At 39.2% G+C, this 17,930-nt stretch overlaps 2 protein-coding genes across 4 annotated transcripts; one reads left to right on the forward strand and one right to left on the reverse strand.

Annotated features, from left to right (window-relative positions):
- The first annotated feature begins 42 nt into the window (after positions 1 to 42).
- On the forward strand, positions 43 to 5,564 carry LOC103479026 (nucleotide sugar transporter SLC35D2). Its single transcript, XM_008433230.3, has 13 exons — positions 43 to 542; positions 1,310 to 1,343; positions 1,419 to 1,505; positions 1,574 to 1,641; positions 1,721 to 1,792; positions 1,865 to 1,933; positions 2,013 to 2,115; positions 2,187 to 2,279; positions 3,548 to 3,615; positions 3,701 to 3,779; positions 3,859 to 3,941; positions 4,117 to 4,169; positions 5,237 to 5,564. The coding sequence occupies exons 1-13, from the start codon at positions 364 to 366 to the stop codon at positions 5,245 to 5,247; spliced, it is 999 nt and encodes a 332-aa protein (XP_008431452.1). The 5' UTR covers positions 43 to 363; the 3' UTR covers positions 5,248 to 5,564.
- Positions 5,565 to 6,048: 484 nt separating this feature from the next.
- mier1b (mesoderm induction early response 1b, transcriptional regulator) lies at positions 6,049 to 17,758 on the reverse strand. Of its 3 annotated transcripts, none has more exons than XM_008433229.3 (13): positions 17,668 to 17,758; positions 15,182 to 15,206; positions 14,832 to 14,980; positions 10,756 to 10,938; positions 10,098 to 10,227; positions 9,950 to 10,017; positions 9,740 to 9,812; positions 9,480 to 9,631; positions 8,786 to 8,867; positions 8,345 to 8,439; positions 8,014 to 8,060; positions 7,514 to 7,689; positions 6,049 to 7,275 (listed from the first exon to the last, which is right to left on the reverse strand). In XM_008433229.3, the coding sequence occupies exons 1-13, from the start codon at positions 17,674 to 17,676 to the stop codon at positions 6,965 to 6,967; spliced, it is 1,500 nt and encodes a 499-aa protein (XP_008431451.1). In that variant the 5' UTR covers positions 17,677 to 17,758; the 3' UTR covers positions 6,049 to 6,964. The 3 variants fall into 3 exon arrangements, with proteins under 3 accessions (XP_008431451.1, XP_008431450.1, XP_008431449.1); XM_008433228.3 differs by having other exon boundaries at positions 7,562 to 7,689; positions 8,014 to 8,141; XM_008433227.3 differs by having other exon boundaries at positions 8,014 to 8,141.
- Between the last annotated feature and the right edge of the window lie 172 nt (positions 17,759 to 17,930).

The raw sequence follows: 17,930 nt of genomic DNA on the forward strand, positions 1-17,930 counted from the left end.
TTTATTTTTTTACTACAAAAAGTTAAGACATTGTGAAAACTAACAGTCTGAGGTCTGAGTCAGTTTCTCCCCAAACATTCTCAAAATCCAAGGAAAGCAGTGTATTTATGCATTCTATATTTTCTACATCAAAGTTTGTGTTTATCTAAATGATATTTATCCTAATTATTACTAAAGTGCCACTGGAAGTACTTGCACCACAGTTTAAGAACCATGGCAGTGGGTTTGACGATAGATATTACAGCCAGTATTACCGCTCAGCCAACTTTTCTCATGTTATTCCCTCTTGGCTGCAATGCGCATGTGCGGGAGAACAGTGTGAAGGCTTCCGCTTTGATTGCCTCTACGGTCGTTACGTAGACGATGGCTGAGCTTCACAGACGCCGAAACGGCCGCGGCAGCCCGCCAGCTGCGGGAGCATCCTCACCCTCAGCCTCTGGAGACACCCCCACTGTGTTCGCGAAACTGTTTGCCGCGGCATTTTATGGGGTCAGCTCGTTTCTAATCGTTGTCGTCAACAAAAGCGTCCTCACCAACTACAGGTAAAAGGGCAAAGTTCAGAGAAGCACAATGTAGGCGCGAGCGCGGCGGATTAATTACTAATACTGGACTCGGTAAGAAAGGCGGAAACAAGAAAATGTACTTCCGAATCAATACAAGCAATAGTTACTCTACCAAAGTTTCTTTTTTTACTCAAAAAAAATTTCCACTGTAAATACCAGCTTTACAAAGACCTTAACTAGTTTTAAAGAGTTGTCATCTGGTGTTTAGCTCTGCAGCTTTAAATCATCTATACTATAGCTGATGACCATATGCATATTGTTTCATTGCAGATACTTGTAATGTGTTTTATTTTACGTTTTTCTACTTTTATTTTTAAAATGTCACCAGTTAGCTTATCCAAATTATGGCCCATCTGATGAAGCTTTTTTGTTGTTGTTTTAAACAAACAGAAATGACATTATGATCATGGAAAACCATGGATTTTTATCAGAATTTGATGTCATAAAACCATCACAGATAGCACACAATTATGAAGTGGGAGAAAAATTATAAATTGTCTTTTTCTTTTCACATCATCGGTGTGCCCTGCTTTGTGGTGGCCTTTCAAACAAAATTCCAATAAACCAGTCGAAAGCTTTTGGTTGTAACATGGCCAAATGTGAAAAGAAAAATGAATAGTATGAATGTTTTTGGAAGATGCTGTGAATCTTAGCTCCTTGTGTAAAGATCCATCCACGACTCTGAAGCCACTCTAGTAAATGTCGGCGGGAGTGTTGGTGTCACTGAGCCCGTTTGTGTTTTCCAGCTTTCCATCGTCAACATGTGTTGGGATTGGTCAGGTAAGCTCTTGAGCTAATGCCATGTGATGTCATCGCCTCTGCCTCTGCTGTGACTTCCTGCTCTGATCGCTGCAGATGCTGGCCACAATCGTGGTCCTGAGGACCGGGAAGATGCTGGGTGTCATCACGTTCCCAGATCTGGACGCGACTATACCGGGCAAGGTGAGAAGGTTATATCCTCCACGAACATTCCCAGGATCACTAATTAGACGTGATGTGTGTTGTCCCAGATGTTCCCTCTGCCTCTGCTGTACGTTGGGAATCAGATCTCGGGCCTCTTTGGGACGCAACGACTCAAGTGAGTCCCTAACACTCCATCATATAAAGCCAGGACTTGCCTTTAAATGTGACACGGTTGCTTGTTCCCGCCATCTTAGCTTGCCCATGTTCACGGTTCTGAGGAGGTTCAGTATTTTTCTCACCATGGTGTTTGAGGGATTCCTGCTGAAGTAAGTCCAACCTCTGCATTCCGTCTGCACATGTTCCCAGAACATTTCCTGTTAAAGACTAATCCCTCGCAGGAAGACCTTCTCCGCTTCCATAAAGATGACCGTGTTCACCATGGTGTTCGGTGCTTTTATTGCTGCGAGGTAAGACGACTCCTTGCAGCCCAAACGGCATGTTTCATGCCCTGCGACGAGCACATATCTCACTCTGTGTTTGCCGTAGCGCCGACTTGGCTTTCGATCTTGAAGGATACATTTTCATAATGCTGAACAACATCCTGACAGCAGCTAGCGGGGCGTTTGTAAAGCAGAAACTGGAATCGAAGGTGAGCAGCAGCAGATCCGGTGCCTGGTTGATGAGGATAGTGAAAGAAATGTGACTCTGTTGTCCTTATAGGAGCTTGGAAAATATGGGCTGCTGTATTACAATGCTTTGATCATGATCTTCCCTACACTGGCGTATGCGTACTACTCTGGAGACTTGCAGATGGTAGGTGTTCTTGCAATATACACTCCCAACGGATGAGAGAGGCTTTTATCTGAGGCTTTTCATGATTTATTTGAACCATTTTACAAACTAACCTTTTTCCGCCGTGGAATAGTTATAGGGCGACCAACTTTAACCCTTTCATGCATGAATTATGATCCTTTGTGTCAGGATTTTTTTTTTCCAATTTTTTTTTATTTTCTTAAGGCATATTTTTATATGCCTTAAGAAAATAAGGCATATATTAAGGTAGGGGGAAAAAATAGTAAAAAGAAAATTTTTTGTATTTTTAATTTTTTAGGTAATCAATTGTAATTTTCTCCAAATACAAAGTTGTTATTTGAAAACTAACATCAGTAGTATTGTTCTTTAGGGATTATCTGATGTTTTTTTTTTTTACCTGCAAGAGTCGTCTACCGTAGAAGGAGGGACCGGGTCGGTTGGCAGGCTTTTTTTTGTCTGTCGGCCATATTGGATTTAACAAAAATAATTTCTTGCATTTGCAGCTGATGGCCAGTAGTTGATAGTGTATTTTATGATGCATTAGTGTCCACTTCAGTGGTCTGTGTGCATTGATAACATAAAAATCCACAAGAAGCACAAGAAAATGGTTTTTGGATAGCTGTCCACTGTAGTGACCACTTTGCATGAAAAGGGTTAAGTATATGTAAAAGAATGAATAGTTTGAATTTATAGATTTTCTCATACCAAAGGCCACCACACACCTTCAGTGATCCGGGCAGACACAATGACCGCAGTTAGACCAATTTCCTACACGTCTCCTGACAAATTCCACAATCCGAATGGATGCTAGCAAGTTTTCCACCATGGCAGCCACAGCAGTATTTAGAGTGTCATCATCTACAAATGTACCAGCACGTAGTCAAAGGCCGCTCAGCGAGGAAGGACATATTACCCCAAAAGCAACTAAAAGATGCAAACCTGATTAGAAATGGCCCAAAAAGAATTCCTGAAGTTCTTCGTCTTACAGCAACAACACAGTAGTACCCCCCGTTATTACAAATAACAAATTTGAGCATGTATATGAAATTTTGAGTTTTTCTGTTATGGAGGATATCGATGAATTCGATAAACATGTGCACCCATTTCTGGTTCATCGTGTCACTGCAGATGTGTGATGCGGCGACTCTGGAAAAAGAACGCTCAAATAAATCACCAAAAGTTCAGAATACAGATGAAATGAATACTCGGGGTGACTGTAAAGTTTGCCGAAGCATTTATGTCCCTGTGATTGTGTGTTTTGTGAACAGGGACTGGATTACAAAGGCTGGGCTGATCAGCTGTTTGTTGTGCAGTTTATCCTCTCCTGTGTCATGGGGTAATGTAGCTCCACAAACTCTGTTCTTTAACCGACACCACGTTCTGCTAAGTCTTGCTTCTCCTCCCTCTGTGTGTTAATGCAGCTTTGTTTTAATGTACTCCATCCTGCTGTGCACGCAGCACAACTCGGCGCTCACCACCTCCATCATAGGCTGCATCAAGGTAAGTCACTTCTCTTTGCCAACGCTCTCTGGGAAGAGCCAGCGTATACATTAAGCACTTCTTGCACTTTTACCCCCAGAATATCCTGGTCACATACATGGGGATGGTGTTTGGTGGAGACTACATATTCACCTGGCTGAACTTCCTAGGGCTGAACATCAGGTAATCACCCGAACGGATTTAGTTGTTTGGGTTGGTCTGCAGAAGCAGCTTGAGGACACAGTCGGAAGGGAATTAAAACGGAGCTGCCAAAGACGAGCGAGAAATGCTGCACGGTTCTCACATGTGAACAGTGAGTCTAACACTTGGATCACGTTTTGTTCTTTGTTTCCTACAGCATTGCTGGGAGCCTGGTGTATTCCTATATCACTTTCACACAGCAGCAAAGCAGTAAGTAAGGTTTGAAATAACTTTAATCATAATCCTGAGGGAAAATCTCGTTTTAGTCTTAGATGCTTCCCTCCCTCCCAACCCCCCTGGGGGTTCACATTGTATTAAGACCAAGACTATGTCTTGCTTATGATTACAGCTTCTAAACTTATTATAGCTTTAAACTTAAACTATACAAACTAGGGGTGTATATTTTCCCTGATTTCTTTAATTTTAGGTGATCATTCCCTCACTTAACCCCCTCCCCACACTCATTTCCTTCCTTATCCTCCCTGACCCCCCTTACCCTGATTTCCTCCTTTACCCTCACTTACCTTCATTCCCTCCCTTATCCCTCCATCCCTCGCCCTAATTTCCTCTCTTACCCTCATTTCCTCCCTCACCCGCCTCTTCAGCAGGTTTTCTATACCTGTTGACATTTCGAAGGATTATGCTGTATTCTGCTGTTTCTGCCTACTTCTTACCTTTCTGCAAGTTTTCTGGTGAAAGAAATGTGACTGTGTTGTCCTTATAGGAGCTTGGAAAATATGGGCTGCTGTATTACAATGCTTTGATCATGATCTTCCCTACGCTGTCCACACTGGCGCTTTCCCAGCTGCTGTTCTAGCTGGGAAAGAGCAATCCAATCCAATATATAGCCTCAAAATTATGGTCTCATTATGAGACTATCAAACTTTTTTGGCCTGCGCATAATGACCAGTGAGGTCAATGCACGCACTGTGAAATTAGGTAGTGGCAACAAAACCCCTACCAGGGAAGCTTTAACCAGCTTCACTACCAGCCTGGACAGGGAAGCTGGTTAAAACTGGTTGGGAATGTTCCTGTCAGACAAAATCTCAATAAGACACATTGTGTTCTGGAACAAAATGTGATAAAGTTCAAGGGGTGTGAAGGCTTTAGCTCTGCTTTAACCCATTCCTAGCTTATTACACTCTATCGCCTACTAGAGATCTAACCAATTCTGCTTTTTTTTAAAAAGTTATTCTGGCCTCTTACTCCATTATGAAGGGGTTCTTTGTTTTAAGCGTCTCTCTCTAACCTCAAGCGTTTTTCATCATTTTGAACAGAAAAGGCATAAATCCTGGAGTCCAAACCGAGTGAAGTTGAAAAACGATGATCACCTGCTGATGTCTGCAAACCTTAAGGAGAAAAGATCCAACCAGTGGGCTTAATGTTTTAAAGATATGCTGTGTGATCTGTTAGCAAGGTTTTACCTTTATGGAGTAAGGAGTGTTTAGTGATGCATCCCATACATTTTATATGCAATTGTAAAAAAAAATTGTTTTTATAATTAGAATCATTTTGTTTAAAGGATGTGGTCACTTGATGTAATAAGCCATTTAAATGTACATAATGAAACTGGAAACTAATAAATGAATATTTTGTATTACAATACTCAAGAATTCTGTTTCAATCTCTCTGGTATTAAAAAAACTTGAATCCATATCTTTTTATTCAGGTTTCTGGAATGGTCTATATTTAATTATGTATCACATTTATTACATCCAAGAAAATAAAGTTCAAAGCTACAGTTTAACACCAGGTCAGTCTGCCATCAGTGGCTGAAACTATTTTTCAGTGATCGGGAACACAGATGTTTCCGTGATTGGTGAATGACACCATACATGCGCCAAGATATTCCACTCAACACTCTTCAGAGTGGGTGCTGTTGCTCTGTGAAGAAGACTAAAGGTTTTTGTAGTGTCACAAATAAAAGCTCTAAAAAAAAAACTGGACTCTGCTCAAATCTATATTAGCAGATTAATGATTTGCAAAAACCCGATTAGAAAATTGTAAAATTCTGGCTCGTGTAGCTCTACTGAAGGAGGGCTTATTCCAAAGAGGTGATGACCACAAACTTTCATATCGGAGGGAAAAGAAAATGGCTGATTTTTTTTATTACATCCATCAGAAAATAATTAGCAGTTTGTCAGCAAGGAAAAAAAAAAGCGCAGTGTACAAGGAAGACCGAAGAAACGCAACATAAACACTTGAAAGAAAAATATGCACCAACTGCTTATTAAAGGTAAGAAATCTATACAAATTTTACATGAGAGGTCACTAACATTCTGTCTAGTAAAAACAAAGTGTTGAGCAAAGCAGACTGAAAAAAAAAACCAACCAGATCTACATGATAATACAGGACATCACTGATGTCAGCTGCTTTTCACAAACAAACCTGTAGGTTGACAGACCCGTGGGTTTATTCAGCAGACTCAAACAGCTGTGGCAAAGCAAAGGGGGGGAGGGGGGAAAAGGGGGTCGCTCCTCAAACAGGAGAAACATACAATCAAAGTGCAACAACAGCCAGCTGGAGACAGCAGCACCAGCTTCTCTTGTAATGAGTCATTTCCATCAAATCCTCAACAACAAATGAATGGCTTGAACACCAACAACCCATATCATTAGAGCTTTTTATTTTTGGTTAGAAAATATAAATATCTCTTGCGTAGAAAAATATCACAGATGATTTGTTTTATTTAAGTACAAATAGAAAAAGAAAAAAAAGAATTCTTGGCAAAATTTTGACAGTCTCCAAAATGGGAGTGGAGAAGATGAGCAAAACGTGTCTTTTGGGATGTGGTGGAGCAGACGGGCTTTTCATCAACCTTTGGCCTTCCTAAAGTGAGTCTTTTAAGAGATTCTGTGCTCACAGCTCAACAGAGTTTCATCGTCCTGAACCTTTGCTCCACTAAACTAGCCATTTATGGAGAAACTGAGGGGGAAAAAAAGAGAAAAACATCACCCAAAAAACGGTGTGCTATTTAGCGAACAACAGCAGTCCTGAAAGCCGTTTAGTCTTCGTGTGTTCTGGATGGATCGGCCTCGCTCTGGCTCAGAGGCTCTGCTTCAGTCCTGCATCTTTTGGCCGGTCTGTCCTGTGCCACGGCCGCCGCCGCCGGTTTATGGTCCAGTAGGAGCTCCAGAGAGCCGTTTCTGTCGTGGTTGGGCGCACTGACTTGGTCACAGCCGTTGGAGTTGTTGTCTGGAACTGAGAGGAGGGGCTCGGCTTCCGGGTGAGACGGGCCGTTGGACTGGACACTCTCGACCTTTACTTGGGCCGAGTCGGGCAACTGGGATGGGTCCACCAGATGACCCGCGACACCTATAAAAGAAGAAGAAATTAGCTTTTCTTTTTCCCCAACAATCTGAACTATATTTGGTAATTTCTTGTTAAAATAATAAAAAAAATTGTGGTTAAATTAAAATGAAACACTTAGAACTTAAGATTGATTTTGTCCTTCTGTAAAGGAGTCTGACTTCTTAGTGTGGACAATATTGTTCTTAATGAAAAAGAATATATAAATGAACTTCTAAAAATTGTCGGTCAAGCTGCAACTTACTGAAACTCTTCGCTTGGTTTGGGTCTGAAAGCCGTGGTTTTTCCTCACCGTTCTGACTGCTGCTGTCTTCCCTCTCAGAGTGGCTGGCACTGCTGCTGGACGTGGTGGGAGGAGGTGACGCCGCCCTGCTGGACGTCACGCTCTCTGTCTCATCCAATAATCTGTCCATATAGTCCCTGAAACACACCAGCACATGGTCCTTACACACACCTGACTGACAGCAGAGAGGTTCCATTTGAAACTATATACACTAAGACTTATTTTAAGACATTTTTTTTATCTCACAGTCTTCCAAACATTTAAATGTTCATCGTATTTTCTTGCACTAAAACCACAAACTTTAATGTAACATATCCCAACAAATGTGGAAGCTTCTTAATATTTACATTTAAAACTGTAAAATTTCATTTTAAATACCAAACGCAAAAGCTCTGAATCAGAAAATCAAACATTTTTAGTAGATATTTGCGTTTGAACGGTCGCTCTGAAAGCAGACTTACGTGACACCAGGGTGAAGGTTGTATTTCCTTTTTCCTAGTCTGGTTTGCTGTGCAAAGAAATCATAACGCTCAGACTTCTTCCACATGTAATAAAAGGCCACACATTCTCCTACAGACCTAGTTCTCACCTGAAAGATTTCAATCAGTAGAAATAATTATTATTATTATAATCGTCCAAAGAGGTACAAAAAAAACACAAGACATAATGAATTAGAAGCCTGAGAAAGTTCAATATATCTACATAGAGGAACATTTTTAACCGTTTACAAAAAAATCTAGTTGTAAAAAAGAAAAAAAAAAGATGAATGCTTGATTAGAAGACATATCTCACCTTATTGGCCTGTATTAAATGAAAGTCTTTCCCATAAGCTCGTAGTCCTTGTTCAAAGTTTCTACATTCCTCTTCAGTCCAAACTGATATCTCCTCTGTTAAAGAGAGTCTGAGTGTTACATCTGAAAAGGAGCGTTTATCCCAAAGTGTTTTGGAATCAGACAACAACAAAAAGTCAAGTGAGCTTTCCCAGCATGCTGTTGAGATTGAGGAGCCAAAGGGGCGTGGCTTTCCACCAGCAGCATTCAGCTGAGCAATTTAAGAGGCGTGACGGATTCCAGATTAATCGCGATTAATCGGTTATTGAGCTCATCGGCAGCTAGTGTAATAATTGTTAACTGGAGTATACAGACTCAAAATAGGCAATTTGCTGTAAAAGCAAACTGCCAGCAGTGGCCTGGCCTATAAAACTAAACATAAATCCATAAAGAAGTGGCTCACCTCGAGCTGCTTTTACATTAAACCTCAGTCTTCTTAGAGCTTCCTCTGTGTCAAAGTCACATTTCACCAGTTCATACAAAGCCTACAGGACACAGAATGAAATTCAAATCAATCACGTTAAAGAAATAATTATCAGTCTGTGTGATTTAAACCAATCAGGCAAAGGGAGTAACAGTAGCTGTGTTTCCATTGACCATATATTATTGTTTACATCTGGTAATTTCACACATGCGCACAACGCTGTTTAATCACAAACATGCAAACATTTCCCACACAAAGAACAGAACATTCACTGATACAGTGTTGTGTTTTTTGGTTTGATGTTTATTTTGTGATTATTTACAACAGTAGCTAATCTACCACGGCGATAATGATCACAAAATAAACACTATGGATTATCCGTCAGAGTTCATGTTTACGTCGCCTTTATTATTATTTTTTTCTTAACTTAATTAAAACACACCAAATTCCACAGCACATTGTGTGAACCAACTTACTTACATGTGATTTTGATTGAATTTCTTATTTAAAGGAAACACCGCAATTCCAAAATTGTTCATTTTTTCCCCCCCGACATGAACAAAATATCAACAGTTTTGTGAACCTTTGTAATGGAAACCAAGCTACTGATAGCTGCTAATGCTAATGTTACGGCTGACGGGTGTCTATGAAGCTGTAGCTCTGTTGGCTTCACCTGTTCGTTGTCTTTGATGTGAGAACCCTCTGGGATTGCGTCTACTCCTTTCTCCTCTCCAGTTCGCCTCGATGCCTCAGTCAAGAACTCGACAACTTTCCCCTCGGGAACGCAGTCAGGGTTCCACAACAACTGGTCGTCATTTTCATAAACTGCACGGCAGGTTGAAATCGATGTACAAAAAGATTAGACGATGGACGATGGACAGGTAGATCAGTTAACACCCAAGTTTTATAGTTTGACTCAACCGCTCAGCTTACCTTTCTCGTTTTCTTTATATTTACACAAACCAAGAGGAGTCTCAGCCTGATACATAGAACCCACCATTATCTCCTGTTGGTACAAAAACATTGTTATGAAAGTTAATAGAGATTCCTCAAATCTAAAGTGATAAGTTCCAAGTTTCTTTTATTCTGGTGTAACATAGATGTACACCAGACCATGGAAGTAAAGTCAAAAGGCTCTCCTACCTTCTTCCAGTCTTCAGAGGGAACATAGTCCTCGTCTTCTTCTGACTCCTCTTCTACGTCATGACTACCTAAGAGACGCCATGATGCTTTTAAATTCAAACACAACCAGATAATGTCACAGAAAGCAGGAAGGCGGAACGGCTCGTACTTTCAAAGTACTTGAGTTTCTGAGGGCGAATGAGTTCTGCCGTGCCGAGTGACCGGACTGAGCGCGTGCGACCGTCAGAAGTGGTCTGAGAATCGCTGCCTTGTTCTGATGAAGTCTTAAAATCTTCACCCTAAAAAAGAAAGAAAGAGCAACACTGGGATTAAACTGAAAACTTTCTGCCTCAAATTACATGTACCTAAACCAAGGGATGGATAATATGGACTTAAACTTTTATCACAATATTTTATAGTATTTATTGAGATAACAAATGTGGCATTATTTTTTTTTTATATAAAAAAAGGGTTGCTTCAGAACACCAGTTGTGTTACATAACACATCATTGTGAAGCAGTACACAATAATTCTTGATTCATTTCTTCATGCAAACAGTTCAACAGTCCCTATTGCAATTGTAGACCAAAGAACACACTGCTTAGTGGTGCATGTATAAACTTTGTTTTTAATATTTAAGCATTTAACAAATTAGAAAAACAGAGATACAACTAACTAATAATGAAAACAGCTAACTGGGACTCTTTCCTTCTATAGCAAGGAATTTCAACACTTGAAAATAGTTCAGACTATAAAAGTGTCATTTTGAAAACAGTCGTTTGTCAGATGGAGCTTAAAAATAAAGAGTCAGTGGCTTCAACAATTACCTCCGTTTTCTTCAGCTCTCCAGTGCTTCTGCTGCTTTCATCAGGATCAAGGTCCTCTTCTTCATCCTCTTCCTCCTCATCCTCTTCCTCTGGTTCCTCATCTTCCTCCTCTTCTTCCTCAGCAGGCGATCTGCTCGCATAACCGTAAAGACTCAGTAGCTCATGTATGGGCATCTCCCCCTCCTGTAAAGAAAATACAATAAGATATTAATAATAATACATATGAGTTTTAAAAAGAACTATGTTGATATAAAAGTTCAAATGTTGGCACAGATATATTTATGGTTCATTCTCAGTTTAAGGAGGCACCAAAATATTATACAGAAATTGTGTGTAAAGGGTACTTTAAACAACAATTTTACTATTTTCCCTCAGATATTCAACGATTTGTAATGTCAGTAACAGTGTGTGGTGTTCTATATATTAGCATTATAATGATGAATTCAATCCAATTCAAAAATGCTTTACTGATCCCAAAGTTACATTTAATTTAATTAATAGTTAAAAAGTATTAATTATAATAATAATTATTAAAATCAATAGTTCAATAAAATTATTAAAACACAACAGTAGTGTTGTCCAGGCAATATAAACCAAAATGTAAAAATTCAAAAGCAGTAATGTGTGTATATATATATTTATATATATATATATATATACACACAGTGGGGCAAAAAAATTTAGTCAGCCACCAATTGTGCAGGTTCTCCCACTTAAAAAGATGAGAGGCCTGTAATTTTCATCATAGATATATACCTCAACTATGAGACAAAGGGAGAAAAAAAAATCCAGAAAATCACATTTTCTGATTTTTAAAGAATTTATTTGCAAAATATGGTGGGAAATAAGTATTTGGTCAATAACAAAAGTTCATCTCAATACTTTGTTATATACCCTTTGTTGGCAATGACAGAGATCAAACGTTTTCTGTAAGTCTTCACAAGGTTCTCACACACTGTTGGTGGTATTTTGGCCCATTCCTCCATGCAGATCTCCTCTAGAGCTGTGATGTTCTGGGGCTGTCGCTGGACAACACGGACTTTCAACTCCCTCCACAGATTTTCTATGGGGTTGACATCTGGAGACTGGCTAGGCCACTCCAGGACCTTGAAATGCTTCTTACGAAGCCACTTCTTCGTTACCCGGGTGGTGTGTGTGGGATCATCGTCCTGCTGAAAGACCCAGCCACGTTTCACCTTCAATGCTCTTGTTGATGGAAGGAGGTTTTCACTCAAAATGTGACGATACATGGCCCCATTCATTCTTTCCTTTACACGGATCAGTCGTCCTGGTCCCTTGGCAGAAAAACAGCCCTAAAGCATGATGTTTCCACCCCCATGCTTCACAGTAGGCATGGTGTTCTTTGGATGCAACTCAGCATTCATTCTCCTCCACACACGACGAATAGAGTTTTGACCAAAAAGTTCTACTTTGGTTTCATCTAACCATATGATATTCTCCCAATCATCTTCTGAATCATCCAAATGCTCTCTAGCAAACTTGAGACAGGCCTTGACATGTCCTGGCTTAAGCAGGGGGACACGTCTGGCACTGCAGGATTTGAGTGCCTGGCGGCGTAGTGTGTTACTGATGGTAGCCTTTGTTACTTTGGTCCCAGCTCTCTGCAGGTCATTCACTAGGTTCCCCCATGTGGTTCTGGATTTTTGCTCACCGTTCTTGTGGTCATTTTGACCCCACGGGGTGTGATCTTGCGTGGAGCCCCAGATCGAGGGAGATTATCAGTGGTCTTGTAAGTGTTCCATTTTCTAATAATTGATCCCACAGTTGATTTCTTTACACCAAGCTGTTTACCTATTACAGATTCAGTATTCCCAGCTAGGTGCAGGTTTATCATTTTGTTTCGGGTGTCCTTTGACAGCTCTCTAGTTTTGGCCATGGTGGAGTTTAGAGTGTGACTGTTTGAGGTTGTGGACAGGTGTGTTTTATACTGATAACGAGTTCAAATAGGTGCCATTAATACAGGTAACAAGTGGAGGACAGAGGTGCCTCTTACAGAAGAAGTTACACGGCTGTGAGAGCCTGAAATCTTGCTTGTTTGTAGCTGACCAAATACTTATTTTCCACCATATATTGCAAATAAATTCTTTAAAAATCAGAAAATGGGATTTTCTGGATTTTTTTTCTCCTTTTGTCTCTCATAGTTGAGGTATATATCTATGATGAAAATTACAGGCCTCTCTCATCTTTTTAAGTGGGAGAACTTGCACAATTGGTGGCTGACTAAATACTTTTTTGCCCCACTGTGTATATATATTAGAGATGTGCCAATCAGGTTTTTTCCTGCCTATACCAATTCCAATCACCCATGAGGGCCAATCACCGATCACTGATACCGATCACATAATTTTTTTTTTTTTTATCAAAAGCACTACCAGTTAGATTATGTGGCAAAAGGAACCATGAATTCACCTTAATTTAGACAAAATTTGTTTTTAATAACTTTTTCCAAGAAAAAAAACAGGCAATGTGCAAATTGTACTGCTATCAATAATACTATCTTTAACAGACTGATAACATATGAAGGCTCTGAAGAGGCTAAATAATGCAAAGAGTCAAAATAAAACTTCTCAACATTGCCAAAAAATTCAAGTATAAAACGTAACATTCAAAGGCAAATACAGGATCCATTACAATAAACTATCTTGAGTTACTGAATGAAAACTTCCTGATAGCATGGCAGCTAGCTGATTACTGCTAGTTCTTATTGGCTGTTTCTGATTGAGCGGAGTAATTATGCAGAACAGGGAGGAGGCAGAGGAGATTGATTATTTTTTCAGAGATTATCTGTCTCATGTTAGGACAGCGAAAGTTTTAATACGTATGTAAAATGTATTTTTTAAGTTAGATGCTGCAGCTTTAAGCAGAGGTTTGGTGTGAGAGTCACTACCAGGTGGAGCAAAAGCGGCGCTCCGTCTGAAAGGAAGTATATTTGGATGTAAAGTGATTTTTTATTTTTTTTATTTTGGAGCACCATGTTAGTGTAAGATACAGTTTATTTTGTAAAAATGCTGCAGAGCTTCAAGGCAAAGACATTTACAGCACATAAGTGATGTACAGAAGCCCTTAAAATCTTTTTTTTTTTTTCAGAATCTCACACTGAAAAGTATAACCTTTAAATGTGTATGCTTTTTCAGTGGACAAAATATGAGAAATAATTCATAAAACCAGTGGTGCTACATTATTGCTGTCGATTCTTAAAGAGAGGCCCCAAGCCTCTCTTTACCAACAAGATGGCATTTAGTGTCAAGGTAGCTGCATTTAGTGTACAGGTAGCTGCTCCGCGCTACCTGTAGCGCGGAGCAGCGGGTCAACAGCAAGAGCAGAACCAGCGTCTTACATCGCAGCTCGAAGACTTATTTTATTTTAGCTTTCTGACCGTCATGCTAATCCGGATGAGTGTTTGTAGCTGTGCGCTGCTTTACCTGCTATCTGATCCTCCATATGTCTTTTTTACTGCAATGAGCCTCAATATAGCCAAACTCCTCAACTAAGGCATTGTTTTTATGCCATATTGGATTCGTTGTTTTGATGCATTTTGACGTGCTTCAATTTTCCCCCGCAACACGCAAACTTCCCCATTCACTCAGTGCGTTATAGTTCCACATCGCTTAGGATTTGTTGCTGCGCGTTTGCGCAGAGTGAAGGAAAGAGGAGATCAGCTGCACAGGCAGACTGGTAAATGAGAAGCAGGCGATCCGTTTGTGTGATGGGCAACAAGAGACCGTGATTGCCGATCATCGATCATACACTTTTCCACGGAAATCGGCCGATTATGATCGGTGGCTGATCGATTGGCACACCTATAATATATATATATATATATATATATATATATATATTTTTTTTTTTATTATTTATTTTTTTGTTTGTTTTGTTTAGGATTAGTCTCAAAGATTAAACTAATCATACACGGCTAACTTAATATGTGACATTATTGTGAATATGATTCTGGTCTTAATAACTCACCTGGTTAAATAAATGAATAAATACAGCATTTGTTTTTTTTTACAGTAATGATAACTAATAGAAACATGAGAGCCGAGCTTCACACCAACCCGTGCCAGGTCTTCGATCTCGTTGACGTTGGTCTCGTCTGTTGCCTCCAGCATTTCCTCCTCCTCTAGGGTTCGTTCATCGTCAAAGTCATGAACAAGCATGTCGGCTGACGGATCGAAATCGTGGTCGTCTGAACCTGCTGAGCCTCCTGCAAATGTTCAAGGTCGTAGACAATGTCACACTGAAGCTAGTTCTCCTCACACAAATCTTTAAGTGTAGTGCGGCACATCAAATTGGAAATAATAACAGGTACTTATATGTATCAATATAAATTGTAGCGATTTCAAGGAACAGGTTTTAAATGTTGCTATTCACTAAAGGCCAAACAGAGAAAGAAAAGATGAGCTACCTGGGCTCGAATTCCCGAGGGAGGGCTGAAAAACGGAAAGGCGGGGCAAAAAGTTAGGAGGACAAAAACAAGAAATACATCCAAAAATCTGCGGATTGGGAGTTTAACACAAAAACACACATGCAGAACAACTTTGTATCTCAATTTTCAAAAACACACAGCAATAGAGATAAGCAATACACCCAACAGTCATCATGACAATTTCACTTAGGGATGCAACGGAAGATTATTTCAATAATGGATTATTATGGATAACCCTGACGATGAATCGGATAAAAAAAAACAAAAAAAAAACTGGTACATTCTGCAGATTTTTTTATTTTATTTAAAATCTAAATATGTTGTGTTCACTAATGGAAGAACTGGAAAGCATAAATTTAATGCATTGAAAAGATTCACTGTATTGGTCGTGATTAATCAATTTAGTAATTGATTAATTGTTAACTGGAGTGCACTGTTTCAAAAAAGGCCATTTACTGAAAGAACAATAACCTGAAAGCAGTAATTTATTAGGCCAAAACTGTACAAAAATACCTACATAAACTTTTAATTTCTTATTTTAAAAGGGAATTTAATTATTTAATTGTATTGAGAAGGTTTAAGTGGTTAATGAACTACTGATCCCGGTGCAGGCTGCTACTCAGGGAGGGAAAATGTATTTTCTACCTGTCATATGTTCATTTAGGCTGCTACCTGGAGCATGTACAGCCACAATAAATACATAAGTAACTTAAAAATATAACAGCAAATCAGTGTTCTTTAATCAAATAATAGGTAAAAAAAAAAAAAAAAAGGTGTGTATTTCGGTTTAGGGAAATAACTGAAATTTTTAATCTCTATAACTTGTGGTATTTTTTGCGTTGGCCATAAAAACAATTCAAAAAGCATTATGAAATTCATCATACACCTTTTGGCAATAAATCCATAAAAAAAATGATGTTATAAAAATAAAACGTACTTACTACTAAAAAGGCTACAGAACAACATTATACAAAGTACAATAAAATTGTACTTTAGAAAATACTAAATATTTATTTTATGTGAAGTTGGCTGGAAAAACAAAGTTTGAAATAATGCTAATATACTGTTGTGTTTTATAAAGATTGTTCTTAGTTGTTTTTTTAGCCTTCTCAATGGTTTTCATAATAACACTATGTGAAAGAATAAATCCATATTTTGAATGGTAGAAAAAGTTAAATATACATCTTGTGATAGGGTGCACTTCTACGCTTTGTGGACTGAAAAAAGGTGACCTAAGCTATCTTTTAAAAGAGCAAAGAAAATATGCTGTAGGTCATTTTAGTCTATTTCAATTGTGGGCTACTGCATATTCTGATTTATTAGATTTGAGTGTTATGTCATAGCAATAATAGTATTTTCCGTTGCATTCATCCCAATTTTCATCTTGTCTTCTGTATTATAAGAAGCTCTAATGTTGTTCCTTGTTTATTAGTATTTGAAGTTCAGTTATAGTTTATGATTTACTGAGTCTTTTTTAAGAACAATACTGTTTAAGTAGCTTTAAAATAATGTAGATTACAGCACTTTTGGTCATGTATCAGCAAAACATTTAGATGAGGTGAGATTGCGGCACGTAATTCGACGAATCTCTGGTTTTAAGCAGAGTCTATACAAAGTTTAGAAGTCTTTAAACAATTAATCGAATATTGTTTTTGAGAGCTGAGTCTGCGGAACGAGCCTACGCTTTAGTCAGCCGATAAACAAAGCCAAAAAGAGACCTCAAATTACAGCAATGTGTTTTAAATTATCCAAATTACCCCCCTGGAAAACTCTAATAGGCAAACATACAGAGGCTACTCTGGCAGTGGGAGGTCCGCGGACTCCGAAAAAAGCGCGCCTGAAGCTAAACCCTAAAAGCTCACTGCGACTCAATGAGATACGAAACAAAGGCTACTGTGACCGCTTCCTGCGAGGAAAATGTAGTGCTACCCAACATGTCTCTATAGACTGAATATCACAACAACAATGGCGTTTATATCCCACATTAAACCAGTTTGCTCTGACAGGACGCCGCTTTACTGGGTTCATTTTCTCAATTCGCTAACTTCAAAACAAGTTGTAAGCTAATTATTTCTCCTTCACAGAAATCCGCTAAGGCGCCCAAATTTAGCTTGCTATTCACAGCCAGCGAATAAGAATGAGCTCGAGCGCACAAATAAGTGTAAAACATAGGCAAATGTCCAGTTAACAGCTGTTCACGCGAGGATAAATATCCTGACCAAACCGCGAAGTGACAAACACCGCAGCTACCTCCGTCGGGGCTAGCGCAGCTAATGCTAGCTAAATCCGAAGTTTATACAACATTCTGGACTCAAATAAATAACTGTTATCGAGCAAGCCAGTGAGCTGCTGCTTAGTTGTGTTTGAAACTGTTAAAACACAAAGACTATTTGCACATTCAGTAGAACAAACTATCACGTAATATGAAAGACATTTTTTTCTGACTATTTATTTCACTTTCTTACCTCCGCCATATTTGCGATCCTGCTGGGTGACGTCAGAGGTCACTGTTAGTACCCGGATGCGGAGCTCCGCCCACTCGCCTCCCCCCTCCTCAATATCGAGAACCAAAATAAAAGAGGTAAAAGAGCAGAACGGTCTTTGTTTTGATTGTTTTTGGAGCCAAACCTACCCACAACTATATACATTTTTATATTCCTTTGTCCCAGCGATTTTTAATAATACGAATTTAAGGATACTGGCTTCATTATAAAGTTGTTAAAATATA

Source organism: Poecilia reticulata, chromosome 17 (genome assembly GCF_904066995.2).
Source record: "Poecilia reticulata chromosome 17, P_reticulata-male-v2, whole genome shotgun sequence".
NCBI lineage: Eukaryota > Metazoa > Chordata > Actinopteri > Cyprinodontiformes > Poeciliidae > Poecilia > Poecilia reticulata.